General features: G+C 46.6%; 1 protein-coding gene across 1 annotated transcript in view; it reads right to left on the bottom strand.

Moving 5' to 3' along the window:
• Map3k4 (mitogen-activated protein kinase kinase kinase 4) overlaps positions 1-19550 on the bottom strand; it is an 88830-nt gene that overhangs the window by 39923 nt on the left and 29357 nt on the right. The window contains 2 exon segments of the mRNA XM_032894708.1: positions 3357-4714; positions 13408-13598. Of these exon segments, the coding sequence (XP_032750599.1) occupies positions 3357-4714; positions 13408-13598 (1549 nt within the window).

Here is a 19550-nt window from a genome sequence, read left to right on the forward strand (position 1 = left end):
AGGGAAATCCTGCAGGCATTGGAGTCTACCTCATGGGCTTACATATGTAACAACCTGAGAGTCTCTCACAGGACACTCTTTTTTTTTTTCTTTTCCTTTTCTTTTTTTCGGAGCTGGGGACCGAACCCAGGGCCTTGCGCTTGCTAGGCAAGTGCTCTACCGCTGAGCTAAATCCCCAACCCCCTCACAGGACACTCTTTCAGACCGCAGACGAACATCTTCCACGTGAACCCTGACGGGTAACCTATCCTCAAACTACAGTGAGCCTACGAGGTCTGGGTGTGTCCTGGGGAGAGCAGTCTATAGCCCTAGGGAGTGACAATCAAACAGGCCACTAGCATGGACGCTGCTCATGTGACTAAAATAAACACAGCAGACTATTTCTAGTTTGCAAGTTGTTTAAACAATAAATATAATAAGGCTTTAGGAGAAAAGTATTTTATAAAACATGCCTCCAAAGGGCTACTAAAAATCGACAAACACTGCTCAGAAGTAATTTAATCATAAGGAATAGATGTAAAGTCAAACATAGGAAAAAAAAACAAACATCACAAATAAATGTTGTTTCTTTTCTGTAACGCCCTTCAATGAGATCAGCCAGAAACCATCAAGGCAGAATGCATTGCAGCCATGCCCGCGGCCCCGTCTGCTGAACGTCTGCTGCATGAGCCCATCTACACGCTTCCAGCAGTGAGGCAGGAGCACACAGGCTTGTGTCCTGTTTGAGGGGCTGAGCTCAGAACATTTTACTCCCAAGCCTCGAATGCCTCCAAATATACCATTATTAGGAAGAGATTAAAGATAAAACAACATATTTTAAAGATAAACAAAAGCCCACACTGATTTACACTTGGCTTTGATGGGGAAAAATAAGGTAACAATAATCCTAAGGATAAAAGGGGTTTGTATTTGACGCACATAGATTTTACTGTATATATGAGTATCTGGTGAGGCTTCATTAACTCTGTGGGTAGACAGGAATGCACTGTTACATGCATCTCCCAGACAGAAGACTGGGATCAAAAAGACTGAGTCAGTGGTGAGGTCAGTCACTCAAAAACCGGGGCCTGGCTAGTGGACCTTAAAACCAGACTCTGGGCAGCTGCTCGCACAGCTGCAGCATGCGGCCCGAGGCCGCCAGCTTCTGGCTGCTCAGCAGAGAGCAACCTCTCCATTCCTCTTGCCCTCTCTTCTCAGCCCGCTCTCCTCACACTCTGGCCTCTCTCGTCTGAAGCTTCTCTCCCTACCACGAGGCTGCCCTCCATGCCAGCCTGACCCCAGGGGTGACCTTCTCTTTTCCCATCTTCCTCCTCCAGGCAGCTGCTGAGCCTTGCAGCTGCTGAGCCTTGAAGTTTTCCTTTGAAACTCTAATAAAATTGTCTGAGCGATCTTAAAAACAATTGTGGCTCTTTCCCTGAGATACTTAGTAATATGACTAAGACACAAGAAACCCAGGATGAGAATGTGCATGTGTGCACACACAAACGCTCACACATATACATACAAGCTCATACATGCATTGCACACCATGTATCGCACAGAATGTATTTGAGCCCATGCGACAGGTTCAGAATGCCAGCAGGATCTCCCTGAAGCCAGGACAGTATAATATAAGACGGAAGAGGTAGAAAAAGCTACAGTCTGAAGTGTCCAACATGCATGGCCAGCATGAATGCACATGCATGCATCGCTCCACTAGCAGACGCTGTGCTCCGAAGTGGACTGAAGACAGACTCTTCCTTTCACGCCAAGCTAACCATAACTTCAGGCCTCCCTGCCTGCCAGTGGGGCTGCTCTCTGCGGGGGGCTCTAGGTTGAACTGTAGGAAGCCAAACGAAAAACGAATTCTGCTTTTGGAAAGCTGTCTGAAGGGAGTTCTCATTAGCAGCCTTTGCTAATCATATCACCTCAAAGCATTTTACAAAAACGAAACCAATAAATAATGAAAGCCACCCTGCCTTCCCACGAGTGTCCTGATGGAATTCAGCCCCTGTAGATAAATTCCTCAAGCACAGACCTCACCAAGTGACATCTGTGACAAGCTTTATTCTACATCTACAGTTCTCCCTGACAAATCTGCACAATGAACTCTTAAACTACAGTGACCCGTGTGTGAGAAGGAAAGAAGCCTCCATTTGTCCTTTGCTGAGTCCCTGGTGTCCTCTGAGGCTCATCGTCTGCCTGAGAATGCAGACTTGGACTCTCTCTTCAGGTGTCTTCCACCTTATGGAAACACCTTGTGCCATTTCTGACTCCAAAGGAGGCCATGTAAGACAATAAACTGAAGCTTAAAAAATTACAATGGTTAGGTATAGACATATGTTGGCTACTAAAGTCAAAATCACCAACTAACGCAGGAATTTGGAGTCTCACAGGACTGAGAACTTTGCTGTCAGTCATGGGAACATGGGAACTCGGAAGGGAACAGCTACTCACACTGCATTTTAGACTCTGAGGTCGGCACCTGCAAGAGGCCCCCGTCTCACTCTACCACCCTGAGTGGTATTCTGAATTTCTGAAGCATCATAATGTCAAAATCAAATTACAACTTACTTTGTCTAATGGACACACTCCTCTCAAAAAGTCTTGCACAGTGAAAGATCCATTTACTGACAACCAAGTTCTTCTGTCTGCACCAAACATGTCAGCCGTGAGTACAGTAGTTTTACATGTCTCTACAATTTGCATCTTTTAAGGTCCAGTAACCAAAACTGGGCTTGCTGCTCAGGGCATGGTTACTGTCTCCGGTCCTGTTGTGTTTCCTTTGTGATGTCTTGCCGAGCTAGAGATCATGAGTGAACCCAGGGCCTTGCACATGCATGGCTAGCACTTTAGCAGTCAGCCATATCCTAGCCAAGACCGAGCTTTGTCAAAGAATCCAAAGAGCTAGAGAGCCAGTTCAGTGATGGAGCTCCTGCTTACCATGCACAAGGTCCCTCAGGACTGGGAAAACTGACTGGGTGGGTGAGTGAATGGATGGATGGATGGCTTTGACTCTAGGCGCCATATCCGTTTCAAATACCTGTGTACGGCACTGGTGTTATGACTGACTCACCTGCAGCTTGTGGTCACCCAGGACACGCCCCACCACTTTACCCCGGTTCATCCTTTCCCAACTGGTATTTATATGGTTGCGTCTTCCCTCCACACACCCGCCACCTTGTGCTTCATTCACCAAATGTGTGAGCTATTCACAGATCCCCTTACCATAACACTTTCATGGCAGCAATTACATATGCAACTCCTAGCTGCCACTTATGCCTTGAAATGCTAAGAATATTAAAGTCCATTCGGTTAATAACACACAAGAGGGATTAGAGACATGACACTACGGGACATCCTCCACTGAAACCTACCTCCACGGGACGGTCATCCTTTACCAGAGCTACACGAGCCCTTTGCAAGGAGCCATTCATTAGCTTATGAAGTCGTAAAATTAACTTCCTCAGTCCCATTTGCTTCAGTGCTTTGTCCACGAACGGTCTATAGATAGAAGTCAAACAATGCCTACTGGCTTCGGGACCACAGTCTGCTATCCCCCAGCCTACAGAGTCCTCCTCGGACTCGAGCCTCTCAAGTTTCCTGGACACGCAGCCCTGGGAGTGACTGTCCAAGATGGTGTCGGCAGACAGCCTGAGCTCTGGCGCCCTCGGATTGGGGCTTCGCTCCTCATCACTCTCCTCCGCCCCACTCTCCAGCTCCCTCAGCCCTCCCTCCGTGTCCTCGCCCTCCTCCTCAGGCTCGTGGCCTTTGGATGGCCGAGGGGAAGGGATTTCAAACACTGGCCAGCCAATGTCTGATAAGTTCTTGATGCCCAGAACAGTGCCCATAATCCTCAACTTCTGATTTAAATCTTTCGTGATGTTTAGCCACAGGCAGAGTGCCTGCACTCTGTCCTCAAAGTCCTTTGCGGCGTATCTCTCGTAGTCCTTCTGCAGAGCCTGCAAGGACGGATAAAGTGCTTCCATGTACTCTAGCAGCTCCATTATCCGCTTCACCTGCTCAAATGAGACCCTCTGGCGCTGGAGGTGCTCGTGGTAGGTTGAACAGCCTGGACTGTTTGCCCCATGAAGGGTTCTGCACTGACCTTCTAGCGAGGTACCGTTGAAACCAGCTCCGTTTCTAGAGAAGGCAGCGCTTCCATAATTAACTTTGAATGTGAGGATTTCATTGATAATATCTGGGATGGCTTGGCGGGCTGTGTATAAAAAGAGGTCCTGGTCATTGATGGTGCGGCCTGCGTGCCAGGCCTGGAGCTCTAACCAGATCAGTTCATTTGACCGGTTGAACCAGAAAGCAGCCGTGTTTTCCTGTCCCCTCTGTTCCCTGTCCTTCTTCTTCGAGACTGAGGTAAGCTTTAGCAAAAGGCGCAGTGTTTCAAAGAACTTTAACCGATCCGCTGGGCAGTCCGTTCGGGAAGTCTGCCGCGCAGTTCTGGCTATAGGCATAGGCATAGAGACCGGCAGCTTGGCGTTGCTACAGCCGAGGCTGAGGTAAGGCTTATTGAGATCCACATCTGGAATCGATTTTTTTGGCAAAGACCCGGCCACTGAGTCCAACATGAACGAGCACTGTGCATTTTTCTTATGGTCTCGCTCCGTTGTCCTCAGAGTCGCTCGCGTCTTCTTCCCCTGCTTGTAGCTGTACTCCTCCACGGCCTCCACTCCCTTCCCCGAGTCTTTATGTGGAGACTGACTCGGTGTGTTCATTTTTTCTATTAAAAAGAAAACAACAGAACAGTATAAAGCTCTAAAATATGAAGCTAGTAACTGTTTTAAGCCAAATACTCACACATTTACACTCAGGCTATCAGCGAGAGAAAGAGACATTCCGTAAGACTAAACTGGAAAATGATCAGAACACCTTGTAAAGTTTTAATGATTGTATTCACTTTTCTTGCTGTATTACACTTGTGTACTTTTATACTCACAGTCGCTGAAAGGACTGTCATATTCAACACTACAAAATGTACTGAGCCCCTTCAACTTGAAGAACGGGAAATGACTTGAGAAGGGTGAGAGCGACTGAGTTCAAGAGAACAGCCAATCCCTGCCTTGTCTTAATGAATTATGTTCAATTAGAAGCAACTCATTTCCAGTCTCTATTCTTCCTGATAGGATGCGATAGCGTGACATCAAACGCTACTCACATTGAGTGGATCTCTAACGTCCACGTCTAAGTCATGACAGCTGCCTGTAAGCCAGTGCTGCCTGGTGGGGCGGGTTGGGGGTGGGGTCTCTGAGACCCTGGATTCATGAGCTTCAGGTTTAGCAAGAGACCTTGCTGCAGTAAAGAAACTGTAGAACAATGAAGGAAGAACGCGGGGTTGACCTCTGCCCTCCACATGCACTGACACATGCATGAACACACATCTAAACGTACAAATGTGCCCACACACATGACAACACCCATGTATACTGCATACATGCAAACCTTCAGGAGTGCTTAAGGCCCCTCAAGGTTGCTCCATACAAAGCAGAGCAGTGATGAGCAAAACCAGATTTCGTCTCTTCCTCCGTCACAAACGAATGAGCATTGGCATTTGAAACGGAAGGTGAACAGAACTGAAGACACACAGGCCAATCAATTGTGACCCACTGGTCTGCCCTAGCAGCACAGGAGTCCTTTAAAATCAATGCCTGCCTTCAATTCTTCCTTCCTACGGCCATCTCAAGCTCATCGCTGACCTGTGACGCATCCCAATCCTACACCTTGTTTCAGAGTCTAGGACAAAGAATCCGATTGGATATCTCTGGAATCAGGTTAGGTAATCAACAGTGGCACTGAGGGCTGAGGCACGCATTCACTAATACACAGTCCACTGATAGGTTTCGTCATGTGTAAGGGTAAGAGATGGTACTTTTATACTCTATAATACAAGAGCATAAGTCTGTGTGCTGAAGTCTGTGTGCCAAAGTCTGAGGGAAACTTAGGGGTAGGTTCTTTCCTTCCACCACGTAGGTCTCACGAAGCTCAGGTCTATACAAGACACTGCTCAAATGCCTTACATTCTGAATCATGTAACAGCCTTGGAGTTAATAAATGAGATTAATAATTATCTTAATAACTTAATAAATGAGATTTGTATCCAGGGAGAGTCACTCAAGGGCCTCTCTTTAGGCTGGTGGGTGGTAGGGTTGAGCCATCTTGCTGGTAATCTGTCTACAAAGGTTACTACGATTAGCATAAACTACTCCATTATCTACTTATTGTGCGTATGGGTGTTCTTCCCGCAGGCCTGTGCACATGTGTGTCCGGTGCCCAGTGAGGCCAGAAAGCTTTGGATTCCCCGGAATGGAATGAAAGATGATTATGAACAAGCACATGTTTGCTGGAACAGAATGCAGGTCCTCTGTAAGAGCAGCCAGTGCTCCTAACTGCTGAGCCATCTCTCCAGCCTCTACTGCTTTTTAAATTAGCAACATCTTAAGATTGATGAAAATGTTACTTATACTATTTATTTTATCCACATTAAAGTTTGTTATGCAGCTCGTCCAAATGAATGTCTTCTTAACCTTGCTCTTTCCAGTTGCAGGTGCTTTCCAACTCTCATTCGAGCACTGACTGACTGAAATCAGCCTCAACTCCTGGTTAGCATTGTCTACACTGCCTTAAACCAGCCTCGCCTCCTGGTTTGCTTCCACCACGTTCCTCATTAAGCAAGCACACAGATGCCATTCATTTCTGTTGGTTCCACAGTGGTGCTTCCAAAGCAGAAAGGACAGGTAGTTCCAAGATTTCCTCCATGAAATTTTATTTTTCAGGCTATCAGTTCATACACTACTTTGTTACCACAAGACAGAGAACGCAGTTAAGTGCACAATGTGTAGTACTGGAGACAGACCTTGTGCGTGTGTGTGTGTGTGTGTGTGTGTGTGTGTGTGTTTTCACTGGGTGACTAGAGCACTGATCTCAGATGCCTTTGACACAACTCTGGGGCTAGCTCTCAGGAAATAAAATGAGGTTGATGGGTCAGGAGAGGAAGCCAGCCATCCCAGCAGTGAGGAGGTTGTGGGTTCCAGCACTGAGAAGAGGCGCTGAGAGTCAGGGAGAGTCTTGTATCAGCTGGTGTGTGCATCCTGATAAGCAGTTTCAGATCAGAGAAAACAAAGATTATGAAACAAAACCAGGGCTTAAGTTTATAAAGAAAGAACGTGAGCTGGGGAGACAGCTCTGCTGGGAAGATGGAACTGGCAAAATGTTTGCTGGGTAAGCTTGAGGTCCTGAGTTCGGGTCCCAAGCATCCGTGTAAAATGCTGGGTCACGGCAGCTGGCATCTGTTACCCAGTTCAGAGTGGGAGCTGGGGATCTCCAGGGCTCCCTTAGCCCTTAGCCTCGCTAAGTCTGTGCACTCCAGGCTCAATGCCTCAAAGCAGAAGGTGGAAAGTGACTCAGGATGCTCGACCTTGACCTCTGGCCTATACCCACACAAAGGCATCCGTATGTGCTCTGTCTACCTGTTTGTCTGTCTCTCTGTCTCTCTCTCTCTCTTTCTCTCTCTCTCTCACACACACACACACACACACACTTTATAAAAGCTAATGTGGCATGCATTATTGGTAGCAGTCACAGAACAATTTGAAAAGTAGATCTTTTAATTGTTCATGATCTTCTACAATACAAACATTATGTCCTGATGTATATTGTATCTACCAAGAGGCAAAACATGAGAGAAACTTATTTCAAGGAGATAATTACTTGGGCTTAGGGCATGATCCTATCTTTCTCCTGAACACTAAAATGCTTGTAGGTCACACTGTGTACACGCAAATCCAGCTGAGCTTACCATTTAGTACAAGTGTGTGTTTTACACAACTGTTTGAAATGTGTCTTTACACCAAGCAGTGGTTTAACACTTGGATTTACAGAGTGTGACGGAACGTGAATAGGGAAAGAGGCAAGATGAGACAAACATTTACCTTTTCCCCAAGACAAGAGACAAGTTGGCATTTAATAGGGGTGTGTGTGTGTGTGTGTGTGTGTGTGTGTGTGTGTGTGTGTGTGTGTGTGTGTATTCACATATTACAATGGAATTCAAACAGAAAATAGACCTAAGCACCAGTCTAGCCACATGTAAATGCCAGTTATGTCACTAGTGGCCAGGCTGGGGGTGGGGCTAGTCGCTCAGTCTACATTGCTGTGCTCTCAGATGTAAGGATTTGCAAGTTTGAGTAAACAGATGTGCCAGACAGGCCTCCCCAAAGGAGGAACCTCGCAACTACAGGAGACCTAGGGAACACCAGGGCTTTGATACAGAAGCCACCCAAGCTCTGGCTGGCTAGTTTGTCTGTCTTTCCCCACTGACATCACTGATAACCTTTTAATCCGCCCAGAGCCCACTGCTAACCAACAGGTTGTTTGCTCTGTTTTCTGTTGATACTAAATCCTCTGAAATCAACAAGAAATCCAACACAGAGAGCAGCTCTGGAAAGGAGTATTTCAGAGCTGACAGGGTGATGCACACCTTTAATTCTAGCACCCAGGAGGCAGAGGTAGGCAGAGTTCCGTGAGTTCAAGGCCAGCTTGGTCTACTTAGTGAGTTCCGATCCAGCCAGGGCTGCATGAGACTCCACCTCAAATGAATATATAAATAAATGAGCAGCCGCACTCTGGGCAGTGGTGAATCTTGATCATGCTTCAGCAGTTAAAGTTTTAATAGGGTTCGAACAATGATCAGCCAAATGTTTCCTTTTAGGGTTGGTTTAAGAAAAAGATGGTCAAATTTTTTGACTGTCAAAAATTCATCTTTAAATTTGTTTCCTTTATAACATAACAGAAGGGAGGAAGAACTCATTTTAGAGTTTAAGCTAAATAGGAATTTCAAACAGATTAGGCAATGACAGTCAGAGTCACACAAGCACCCTTGCTACGGACTTTATAAGTCAGTGTTTCAAAACACATCTATGGCTGAAGTTGGGACTGCTTTGTTCAAGGACAGAGACTGTAGCTGCTGTAATGAATTTGAGCTTGATACTCATCAGACACCTTCAGGCATGCAGTGTGACACATCTCAGGGTGAGCCATATTGAAAAGAGAATCTTGTTGGCATGTGACAAATTCTGGGTTGTTAATTAGCCTTTAAAGAGATTCATTATTCTTTTACTTATATGTTATGCATGTGTATGCCACATGCATGCAGGAGCCTGAAGACTCCAGAGAAGATATGAGATCTAGAACTGCTGTGAACTGCAGCTATGAGCTGTCTGATGCGGGTGCTGGGAACCAAACTCTCGTTCTGCAAGAGCAGCAAGCGCTCCTAACCACTGACCGTGTCCCCAGCCCAGGCCAGTGCTTCTCAACCTCTTCTGGGTGATGGCTGCATCTGAGACTCTGATGGAATTACAGATGTTCACAATTAGTAATGAAATGTTCACCCATTCTTTATGGCTTCAGTCACTATGACAATGACACAAGGAACAGCTTAGGTGAGTTGGCCTCTCATCTATTCCTTGCATTTTGCTCAAAGCTGCATTTCCTTAAATGCTGTGCTTCAAGCTGCTGGTATGCAAACACACGTGTGTTTAGATACATATTGCATCTACACATGGTATCGATATTCACCTCCTTTTTCTAATAAATTTCACACGCCTTTATGTATTTAACTGCAATAGTCAATCCCCCTTCTATTATTCTATTATAAACAAGCAAATTTAAGCAGCCAAAGCAAGCTAGCAGAAACGTAAAACACTAATAATACAGACAACACAAGCAAGCAAGGTGTGTACACACTGTTGAGAGTAAAAGCAGGAATATTCCTCCTGAGGAACAGCAGGACACTATCTGCCACTTAAATATACAAACTTCCCAACACAGCAGATTCACCACTGAGTAGCTGGTCTCCAAAAATAACTCCACATGTGTGCAAAGACACAGAGAGATGCTTCTCACAGCATGAGTGCTTATTTGAAAATAGGGAGAAAAGCCCATTAGGAAAGGTTACAGTTATCCTGAAAAAGCCTGAGTTCAAATGGCTGCTGCAGAATGGCAGTCTCCCTACTGTGCAGTAGCAACAGCGGTCTTCCCCCATACTTCGAGTTTACAAGCCCTGTGACAGTACGGTACAGCTTTAGAGTGCTGAGCCCACTAGGATGCACAGCTCATCTTAGGGCCAGTGCTTCACTTCCGGCGTCTCCTGTTTGAGTTTACCATTCCAACAGTTAGTTACTGGTGGGAAAATGGTAGAACTCAGCACTTCCACCAAATAATTTCAATAAGAGCCAACCTTCTAATCCCTCGTGTGTACCAGAGAGCACTACAGATCTTCAGGATCTGAGCTGAGAATCCCTGAAAAACAAACCTAGCATAAGCTGCCTCACTCTAAGCTTGAGATCACACTTCAAAATTCACATCCATAACAAGGGCTTCCACTGCCGAAAACAGAGGACCAGTCCAAGTGGTGATGCAGCCCCACGTGAACTCTGCTCTCAGTGACTTGGGGCTTTACACATCCCTCCATGTTTCTGGCACTTATGAGGAAGGGAGTCCAGAGAAAACGAGAGACAGCACGATGGCTTGCCAGTTCCCCCAGAGCATTACAGCAAGGCATGCAGGGCTAGCCAAACTTCTGGGTGCCAGTGCCCTGCGCAGTCCCTCCCATAGTGCGTGTGGATGGCACTGTCTAGTGAAGGCACACAGAAGAGTGCTGTAGGACTTCCATGGCAGAGTCTCAAGAGTTTACACAGGAGACTCTCAAAACTCATGATAGAAGCTGGGTGCCTTGTGGGAGGCTCAGCTACTCAGGGACCAGGGCACTGTGCACCAATCTGGGTCATGCAAATGACCACTTAGAGAGAAAGCAGTGCCTGCTGAACCTCAGCTGGTCTCGCCATCTCAGCTCAAATTCAGACAAACGCAAAGGAGCCACCTGGGACACCTGACGCATGGCGGGTACCACATGGAGAGGGGCTAAGGGCTCAGAGTCAGTGCCTTAGCCAAACTAAGCCATATTCCAGCTACTGGAACTGCTCCAGCTAAGGGTCCAGACTCATCGGCAGATGACCTTCCACTCTGCCTGCATATGTGAGTGACTGGATCGTGAGCGATGAGTAGCTATGCTGTCATGCAGGGTTTCAGGGTGGTTTATAAAGGGCAATAGGTAAGCAGAATAATGGGACCTCATCAGTGACTTCTCTGTCCAACTTTGACTGCAGCCTAAAGTTAACGGTGTGACTCACAGACCCACTGTAAGGAGGAGCAAGGCACCAGTTCACAGCTCCTTGGGAAGCTCTGAAAATAAATCTGACCAATCTGATCAATTCTAAGAAGCGCTTCAAAATACAGAGGACCAAGAGATTACTATGAATCATACGCTAGTCTGAAATCGTGGTGTCCCTGACTCAGCCTTTAAGTCACAGCACAAATGTCACTTGTTCCAGAAGTCTTCCACCAGGGCTTCTCAATACCCGTCCTGTGTGTACCCTGGGTGACCTCCATGCGCCCGACCACACCAGCCCACACTCGTGCGCTGCCTGAGTTGTAGACGCCCTGCAGAAGACAGGACTGTGTCTCATTCACCCTCTAAAACAGGACATGCCTGTGCAGTCACTCAAATTCTGACTCAGTGGAAAGACTGAAGGAGAAACAGGGCAGAGCAGGAGTGGGGAAAGAAGAAACGATGAATCAGGGAGAAAGGAGACTAAACAGCACAACAAACGCAGCAGCAATACTGAGGAGACGTGGGTGGGAAGGAAGGAGGACGCAGGCAACGTGCTACCACAAACAGCCAATTAAAAAGAAGATATAGTCGATGGAAGAATTTAATTTTACCTTAAGATTTAAGACAAAAGGGAAATAAGTATTCAGGGGAATTTTTTTTTTTTTTTTTTTTTAGTTTGAAGCAATAATAATGACAGTTATCACATAACCCTCGCCACACTGTAAGATAAAGAATGACACTCCGTGGTTGCACACAGAATGCCCATCAGCCAGACTGGAGACTATGCCAGCCGGCACCTGGTAGATGCTCGTGCAGCACACGGCACAGCTAAGTTCTGAGGGCGAATGAGGTCTGAGGGGTTACCATGCCATCACTCTGCAAATGCCACAGTGGGAGGATGGTGCACTCGCTCAGATGGGTCCCTCGCTACATCTGTTCTTGGCATGTGCGGAGCAGAGCTGCTTTCTAACACTCCCACAAGAACGTCTGACACAGAAACCCAGAGCTTAGGCACTCTGAAGAGGCAAACTGCAGACGGCACTGCAGACAGAAGGCAGAGCGTAAGTCACGCTGAGGCACAAGCAGCTCATAAAACAGTAAGCACAGAAGACAGTTGTCAACAGTAAACACAGGGCAAGGCGCACGAGCAGACACAGCAGGCTATGCGCTCAAGCAGCTCGGTTTTCTGTAGTCTCAGTGGCTTTCTGTTTGTGTTTCTAAGCTTCTCAGCCCATATGCAATCCTCTGCAGTAAGGAGGAGAAATGACTCAGGATCCCCACGTTCCCGGGCCAGCATCAGACAGCTGGGAATCCAAAGGCCCAAGAGGATTAGCTGCTTCGTTTGAAAACAGAAGACATGTAGACGACGGAGACCCCATCCCTGAAACTTTACAGTTTCATGAAATAAAATAATTCAAAGCAGCTGAGAAGGAAAAGAGACAATTTTCCTGTTCTGTTCTTCCTGAATTTAACAGAAAACTCTAAACCCCAAGATTTCTGTGACTGGAGGGTTATGCCATGTCAAGGTGCAATGAGCCATTCACCCACCTTAGGAAAGAGAGTTAGGAGGAGCTGGGAGGAAGGAAGAAGCATGAAGAGCCATGCTGTCTGCATCAAGGGACAGACGGGACATAGCTGGGCTCTGAGATGAGACACAAAGAGGAAAGGAAAGGCTGTTTCCTTGGATCCCAGATCTGGGAACCATCTATGTTCCCTCCATGGCTCTCAGCTATGAGTACCTTCTAGGTTCCCTTCATGGCTCCTGGGTTTGGGGTACCATTTAGGTCCCCTCCCATCTGGCAGCTGCTTAGCAAGCAGGCCTACACACTGAGTCACTGGCAGAAGACTGAGCCTTCAGCTGGTTCCCGAATTCAGGAAACCACGGCCTGGCTGTCTCCTCCCAGATGCCCAATATACCACTGCTGGAGAAAAGAACGCAGAAAGCTCGGCGAGAGATAAAAAGCGTAATTGCAGGCCACCCATCTAGCCACTTGGGCTTGTAGCCTCTACCATAGCCTCAAAAGACTTCAAGCACAATTCAGGACAAAGCCTCCTGCACTGGATAATCACCTACCAGCAGCATAGCTTGTGGTGTTAAGTCAAAATAACAAGCCTAACGGCAGCACTGAGATGCAGTTTAAAACAGAGGGGTCGCTAATGCTGCCAAGGGCTTGTCCGTCACTAAAGTCAGATAAAGGGGATGCTCCACATCTGCCACGCCCTTCCCGGGACCTTTTAAGTGACAGGCTCACCTTTCAAGTTCGCTCGGCTGGCCGGCCTCCCCGCACTGTTCCTCTGGTGCTTGGCTGACAGGCGTTTCATCTGTCGAGGTGTGCTTGGGGGTGAGGTGCCGTAGAGATTCTCTGTATTCGTTTCATCAGAGAAGTCCTCTGGATCAGATTCCAGACTCTTTCGAGCTGACTCTCCCAACATGTGCTCCTGCCTACGAAAGATAAGAAACACAGAGAGCGCTGGTTGGTAACACAGGAACTACATTCACAGCTTTCTTTCTGCCTGTCTCCTCAGCATGTGGTCCTTCCTTCAAGAAGTGGTGACAGGGCTTGTGGCCACATTGAACTGTGAGCTGTCAGGGGCAGCGAGGCACAGCCTGCGTGCTGTGTCTGATGCCTCTGGAGCTCTTTTCAAATGTGAGCTTCAAACTAAAAACTACAAATTCAGAGAGGAAACAGCAAAAGACTAGAAGTTACAAATCAGACAGAGCTAAAAACAGGCCTGTGCACCAGCTTTGGCAAGCATATTAATGAGGGGGCAAGCACAGTCCTGCCTGCCCAGGATTCCAGGGCCTAACCCAGCTCTTCCTGAAGGGCACAGGCCGACCAGCAGCAGACAGCATTTCCCATGGCCCACACGGTGCTGGCACAGTGTGGCGTCCAGAAAAACACCGCATATCCACCTAACCCCCCCCCCACTGAGCCACCTAAAGAGGGTTATGACAGCAAATTGTGTTATACATGTTTTAACATGTCAAAAAGGTTGTATGAATTCTCAAAGAATAAAGATATAGGTTTTTTTTTAAAGCTGTAAGCTTCTTGCCCCTGAAAGATGCAATGCTTCTGTGGCTTGTTTTCTGAAGACACTGCCATCATGCTCTAGCCAGCCAATTCTCAAATTATCAATCCTTTACGAAGTTCCTCTCCTGCAAATAAACCTCAGTCCCATAACATGAGAGCAAATCTAATCCGAAGTAAAAAACGGGAGTTACAACCACTAAAGCTTTCCTATGTGTAGATCACCACAGCCCACCTCATTAGGATAGTTTATAAACTAAGCTTTATGGAACCCGAAACTGTATGTGGTACAGATTCTTACTTATGTCACAATATAAAACCAATGCTAATCCAGAATCACGAGGAAATGGGGGAGGGTACTCATGTGTGAGATTGTCATTATTAAACTAGAAAAATCAGAACAGAAGCTATCTTCTGAAAAATAAGAATATGGGGTTGAAGAGAGGATCAGTAGGTAAAGTGCTTGTTGCATGAGGACCTGAGTTCAGAGCCCCAGCACCTGAGTAAAAAGTCTGGCTTGGTGCATACTCCTGCAGTCCCAGCATGAAAGCAGCAGGGGACTTACAGGGGAATCACTGGCCAGGCAGTCTTCCAGAAATGGTGAGCCCCGGGTCTATCTACAGTAAAAACCAACAAGGAAGATACCATGCTGACTCTGGTCTCTACAAACACCCTCATGTGCCAGTAGCTGCACATACATGCCCCAGAAGTTCTATAGAATTACACAGGTTTGCCAGGCGTGGTGGTTGACATCTTGAATCCCAGCTCTGGGATGCAGAGAGAGACAGGCAGATTTCTGGGTTCAAGGCCAGCCTGAGTTTCACATATAAAGACCCTGTCTCAAATCAAAGGGATTGGTGGGCTAAAGAGATGGCTCAGCAGTTAGGAGTACTTATTTGAGCAGAGAACTGCGGTTCAGTTCCTAGAACCACATGGTGGCGTACAGCCATCCCTAGCTCTAGTTCCAGGGGACCTGTTGAGTTCTTCTGACCTTCCTAGACACCAGGCACTCACATGGTGCACATACATACATGGAGACAACACCTACACATAAAATAAAATAATTAAAAATAACTGCACACATTTCCAGCAATAAAATTTATTTTTTAATTCTATCAGCGAGTGACCCGCTTGGATGCTGCCCTGCAGTGACTTGTGACACGCCTTCTTTTCCTTTTACTACCTCCAAGGATGGAATACCCAGGCTGTGGACAGGTCCTCTCCTCCCAGGGCCCTTGGGGTCAAGGTATTATCCATCTGCCTCTGGCTGCCAGCATGGCTGCAACAGGAAAGGTTTACTATGTTCTTGCTGTACCACACAACACTCACCAACACAGTACGCCTCGCCTGGGACTTGCCGGGGCCATGGCCTTCTCCAGATTCACAAACAGCACTGTTTTGGAAAAGCCCTTTCTGGGCTTTTCTGCACTGAAGGATGTTCTCCCAACTGCAGCATGTACAACTTTTATTCTGTCATTTCTGTGGGATTCCTGTCAGTTTTCCATCTGTGCTCCACCCATGCTGCTCTGGCTGCCTCCCCTGTGCTGAAGTGCACAGTAAATGCAGTGGGGATGGATAAGCACAGAGCGGAAAGAGAGGAGAATGTAGTGCACGCTCACCTAAACTCACTGGAGAGGATTCTAGGAAATGACTCCTGATCATACTAACCAAGAAACTCAAGAAACAAGGGGTAAAACAGTAACCTGAGCTACGGCGAGAATTCAGTGGACTACAGAATACACCTAACTGGAACAAATGGTAGCTCTTGGAGGAAGAAAAGAAAATGGAACTGAACGCTGCCCTATGGAAACTGACCCAGGAGGCATTAAGATCTGAGTGTTGAACGTGAAAACGGAAGGCTTTTAAACGGAATCTGGAGAAAACCCCCGCTATCTCACAGTAGAACAGCTTAAGAGAAGCAGTCATCATCAACTGAACATGGCTTTACTTTAAGATACAGACTTTCAGCTAAGGCGTGAGAGTGAAAAACTGAGCCAGAGCAGGAAACGTCACACACTGGTCAAATGCCTGTGCAAGCACTTTAGAGAAAATACTGGGCTGAGGGAGATAGCTCAGCGTCGGCTCCCGCACTACAGAAACAAAGTCTAAGGCTCACGATGTGGTGCCCAGCTTTAGTACTAACAACAACAAAAAATAATAACCACCACATTGCTGAAAGTCAACATGTATCATCATGTGAAGATGAGGAGGAAGGACCCCTGTAACCCACTGAACATTAGGACCATGCACAGTGCAGCTCGAGGCTGGTTTGTCGTTGTCTATGGACACTGAAGACATGCAAAGCCTACTACACATGAGCAACTTAAGTCCCAGTCACATACACTACACACATGTAGCAGATGTCAGTCACATCATTTGTAATAGACAGAAATCCCTAGTCACATTCCTGCAAGAGCAGAGTGCCTATGATGAGAGAAATATGGTGTCTGTGGTGTGGACAGGCACAGCAGGGCTCTCACTGGTGAGCATTTCTTGGGTCTGTGTTCCTTGCATGGTTTTTGTTAAACTAACCAAATCAGTGTTTCATGACATTTTTATATCTAACTTGGAAGGAAATAAACCATAAGCACTCAGAAGGAAGGTTTAATGTAGCAGACAATGCAGTTGGTACACAGTAAGTGCTCAGTTAAAACTAGCCGCTGACACAGATGTGGGGGTGCATACCTGTACTGCTCACATGTTGGAGGCTGAGGCAGAAGCCGAGCCTGTGCTACAGAGTGAGCCCAGTCTCATGTTAGCAGAAGGAGCCTTATGTCCGATATTCGAATCTCTGGGTTGACTTGTGAGACTAGATCACGTGACTGACCCTGAGACACCAGCATTAGCACATACACGAGCTGTCACAGAAGGGGGAGGGCTCATGAGGCCCGTCATTCCCTCAGGCTTTGTATAACTGATGGTAGTCAGAGCAGAAAGAGGTATTTTCTTCAGTGGTGCAGCCATTGGTAAGGTGCCCACGATCCCATAAGTAATCCTAATGAAACCCATTAGGACACACACACACAAGCACAGGAGAGACTAGAAAAAAAGAGGGAAGGGGATGTTAACGTGACCCAAATAGATTATGTGTATGAAAATATCATAAAGCCCATTGTGAGTAATTCATAAAAACTCTTTTAAAAAGATTTATTTAGTATATATAAGTGCAATGTAGCTGTCTTAGACACACCAGAAGAGGGCATCAGATCCCATTACAGATGGTTGTGAGCCAACATGTGGTTGCTGGGAATTGAACTTAGGACCTCTGGAAGAGCAGTCGGTGCTCTTAGCCACTGAACCATCTCTCCAGTCCTAATAAAAACTTTTTAAATGATAAAAAAAATAAATTCCATCAGCAAATTAAAACAGATTTTTAAGCCACTGTACTTTTTACCAGACCACTCTAGGTCTTTCATGAAGATACCTACATACTCCCAAACCTGTATACATAATAACGCCCTGAACTACAATGTAATTTAGAAATGTTTTTAAGGCTAACTATATTTATCACCTAAGTCTCATAAAGTAATACAACAAGTAGCACAACTTATTAACTTGAAGTTTTTATGTCTACTTCTGTATTCACTGTAAGCTGATTCGAATGGCTAAAGGTCATGGCTACACATCCCAAGGTAATTTATTTCTTTTCCCGTTTCAGTGTCAATAGCAATGGTTCTGGGATGGCACTGCAGCTTGATGGTCCAGAGACTGCCTAGTATGCACAGGGCTCTGGGTTAAACCCCAACTACAAAAACATCACTGAGTGAGGTAATCCAGACCATAAAGAAAACATGTTTTCTCCCATTCCTGGAGGTTAGCTTTGAGTATTTAAGTGTGTGTCAACTGAAATACCCACAGAGCTCAGGAACTAGTAAGCAACCACAGAGAGGGGATGCGATCAAAGAAGGGAGATGGACCACAGTGACATGAGGAGGAAGGGGAACAACAGAAGGGGGTTAAGTGGGTGGGTAGGGGGAGGGCAGGGCAGAGGAGGGATACCAGGAGGGATAATTAACACTAAAGACCTTCTGAACAGTCAAACGAAAACTATTACTCCAGAAGCTTCCTAAAATATAAGCGTTTGTTTATAACATAAAAAGAACTTGAGTGGGGTTGGGGATTTAGCTCAGTGGTAGAGCGCTTGACTAGCAAGCGCAAGGCCCTGGGTTCGGTCCTCAGTTCCGGGGGGTAGGGGAAAGGCGGGGGAGGGGGAAGAACTTGAGTGAAATCACTCTGTATTGAGGAACTCAATGTCAGATATGGGTTTCTTCTACTGGGGCTGTTGGCCAGTGAGGTCCCACAGACCACCCTCCCCCAACATTACAGATGGTTGACACTACCCTTGGTTACCTTTCCAAGCTTGATGGTAAGACCCTATTGCTGAGGTCATCACACACCTGAGTCATAGAACACAGACTCTTGTCCAGCCGGAATTAACCTAGAAGCTTCATCCCTACTGGTTAGGTCCTCACAGTACTAGATCCATGCTACTGGAGAAAAGCAATCATCGTATTCAATCTGGCAAGATATGCCCACTGGTACAATCCTGATACAAATGGCAAGGAGCGACCCACCACTTCCTGGTGAATTTAAGGCCTGCCCCACAAGATGGAACACATACCTGGTACAGTTACTGAGGCCAATGCCGGTGGCTAGACATACCATAAGCCCTAGGAAGAGTCTACTACAGTTCTTCTGCTAACAGGACATATTAAACCAACTCCTATGATTTCTCTTTGCCCACCTGTTCATGATCTTACAGAGAGGCTCCTTTTTGCAGGAGATTGTGATTAACGCTGAGACCCATGGCTGGCTGAGGTGCACAGCCTAAGTGACTGTGGAGTGCTGGACCCTAAGTGGGACATCTGTATACACCCTTCCTCTTCCCATGGCTCAGGATCTTACTGCAAGAGGGAGCAGAGAGAAAGGAAGGGCCAGAGGTGCTGTGCTAGGTGACTAAAACTGTTTTCTGGACTAACAGGACAGTCCTACATACACACTCACAGCAGTTGTGGCAAGACCTGGACCAGAGAAAATCCCAGAAGGGAGACATGAGGTGGGCAAGTCCCACCCCAGCTGAGGCGTTTTTGGTAACTGAAATCTGGTGGTAAGGATGCGACCCTGGTAGGTCTAACAGACTCCGACAGACCCACACCTAAAAATGTATGGGCAGCACTAATGGTACTTGGCGGGTTTTAAGAAACGACCCACAAAGTTGGGTGAGAATAAAATGGGGAGTTGGATGTGGGAGATAGGGGAGAAAATGAGTATGCTCTCCTGAAAGAGTAGTAAAGATATTTTTAAATAGTTCTAGAATAGTTTGTGGACCTACGGATGAACTTACATTTAAATGCTGGTTGTGCTGC

This window comes from Rattus rattus, chromosome 2 (assembly GCF_011064425.1).
Source record: "Rattus rattus isolate New Zealand chromosome 2, Rrattus_CSIRO_v1, whole genome shotgun sequence".
Classification (NCBI taxonomy): domain Eukaryota; kingdom Metazoa; phylum Chordata; class Mammalia; order Rodentia; family Muridae; genus Rattus; species Rattus rattus.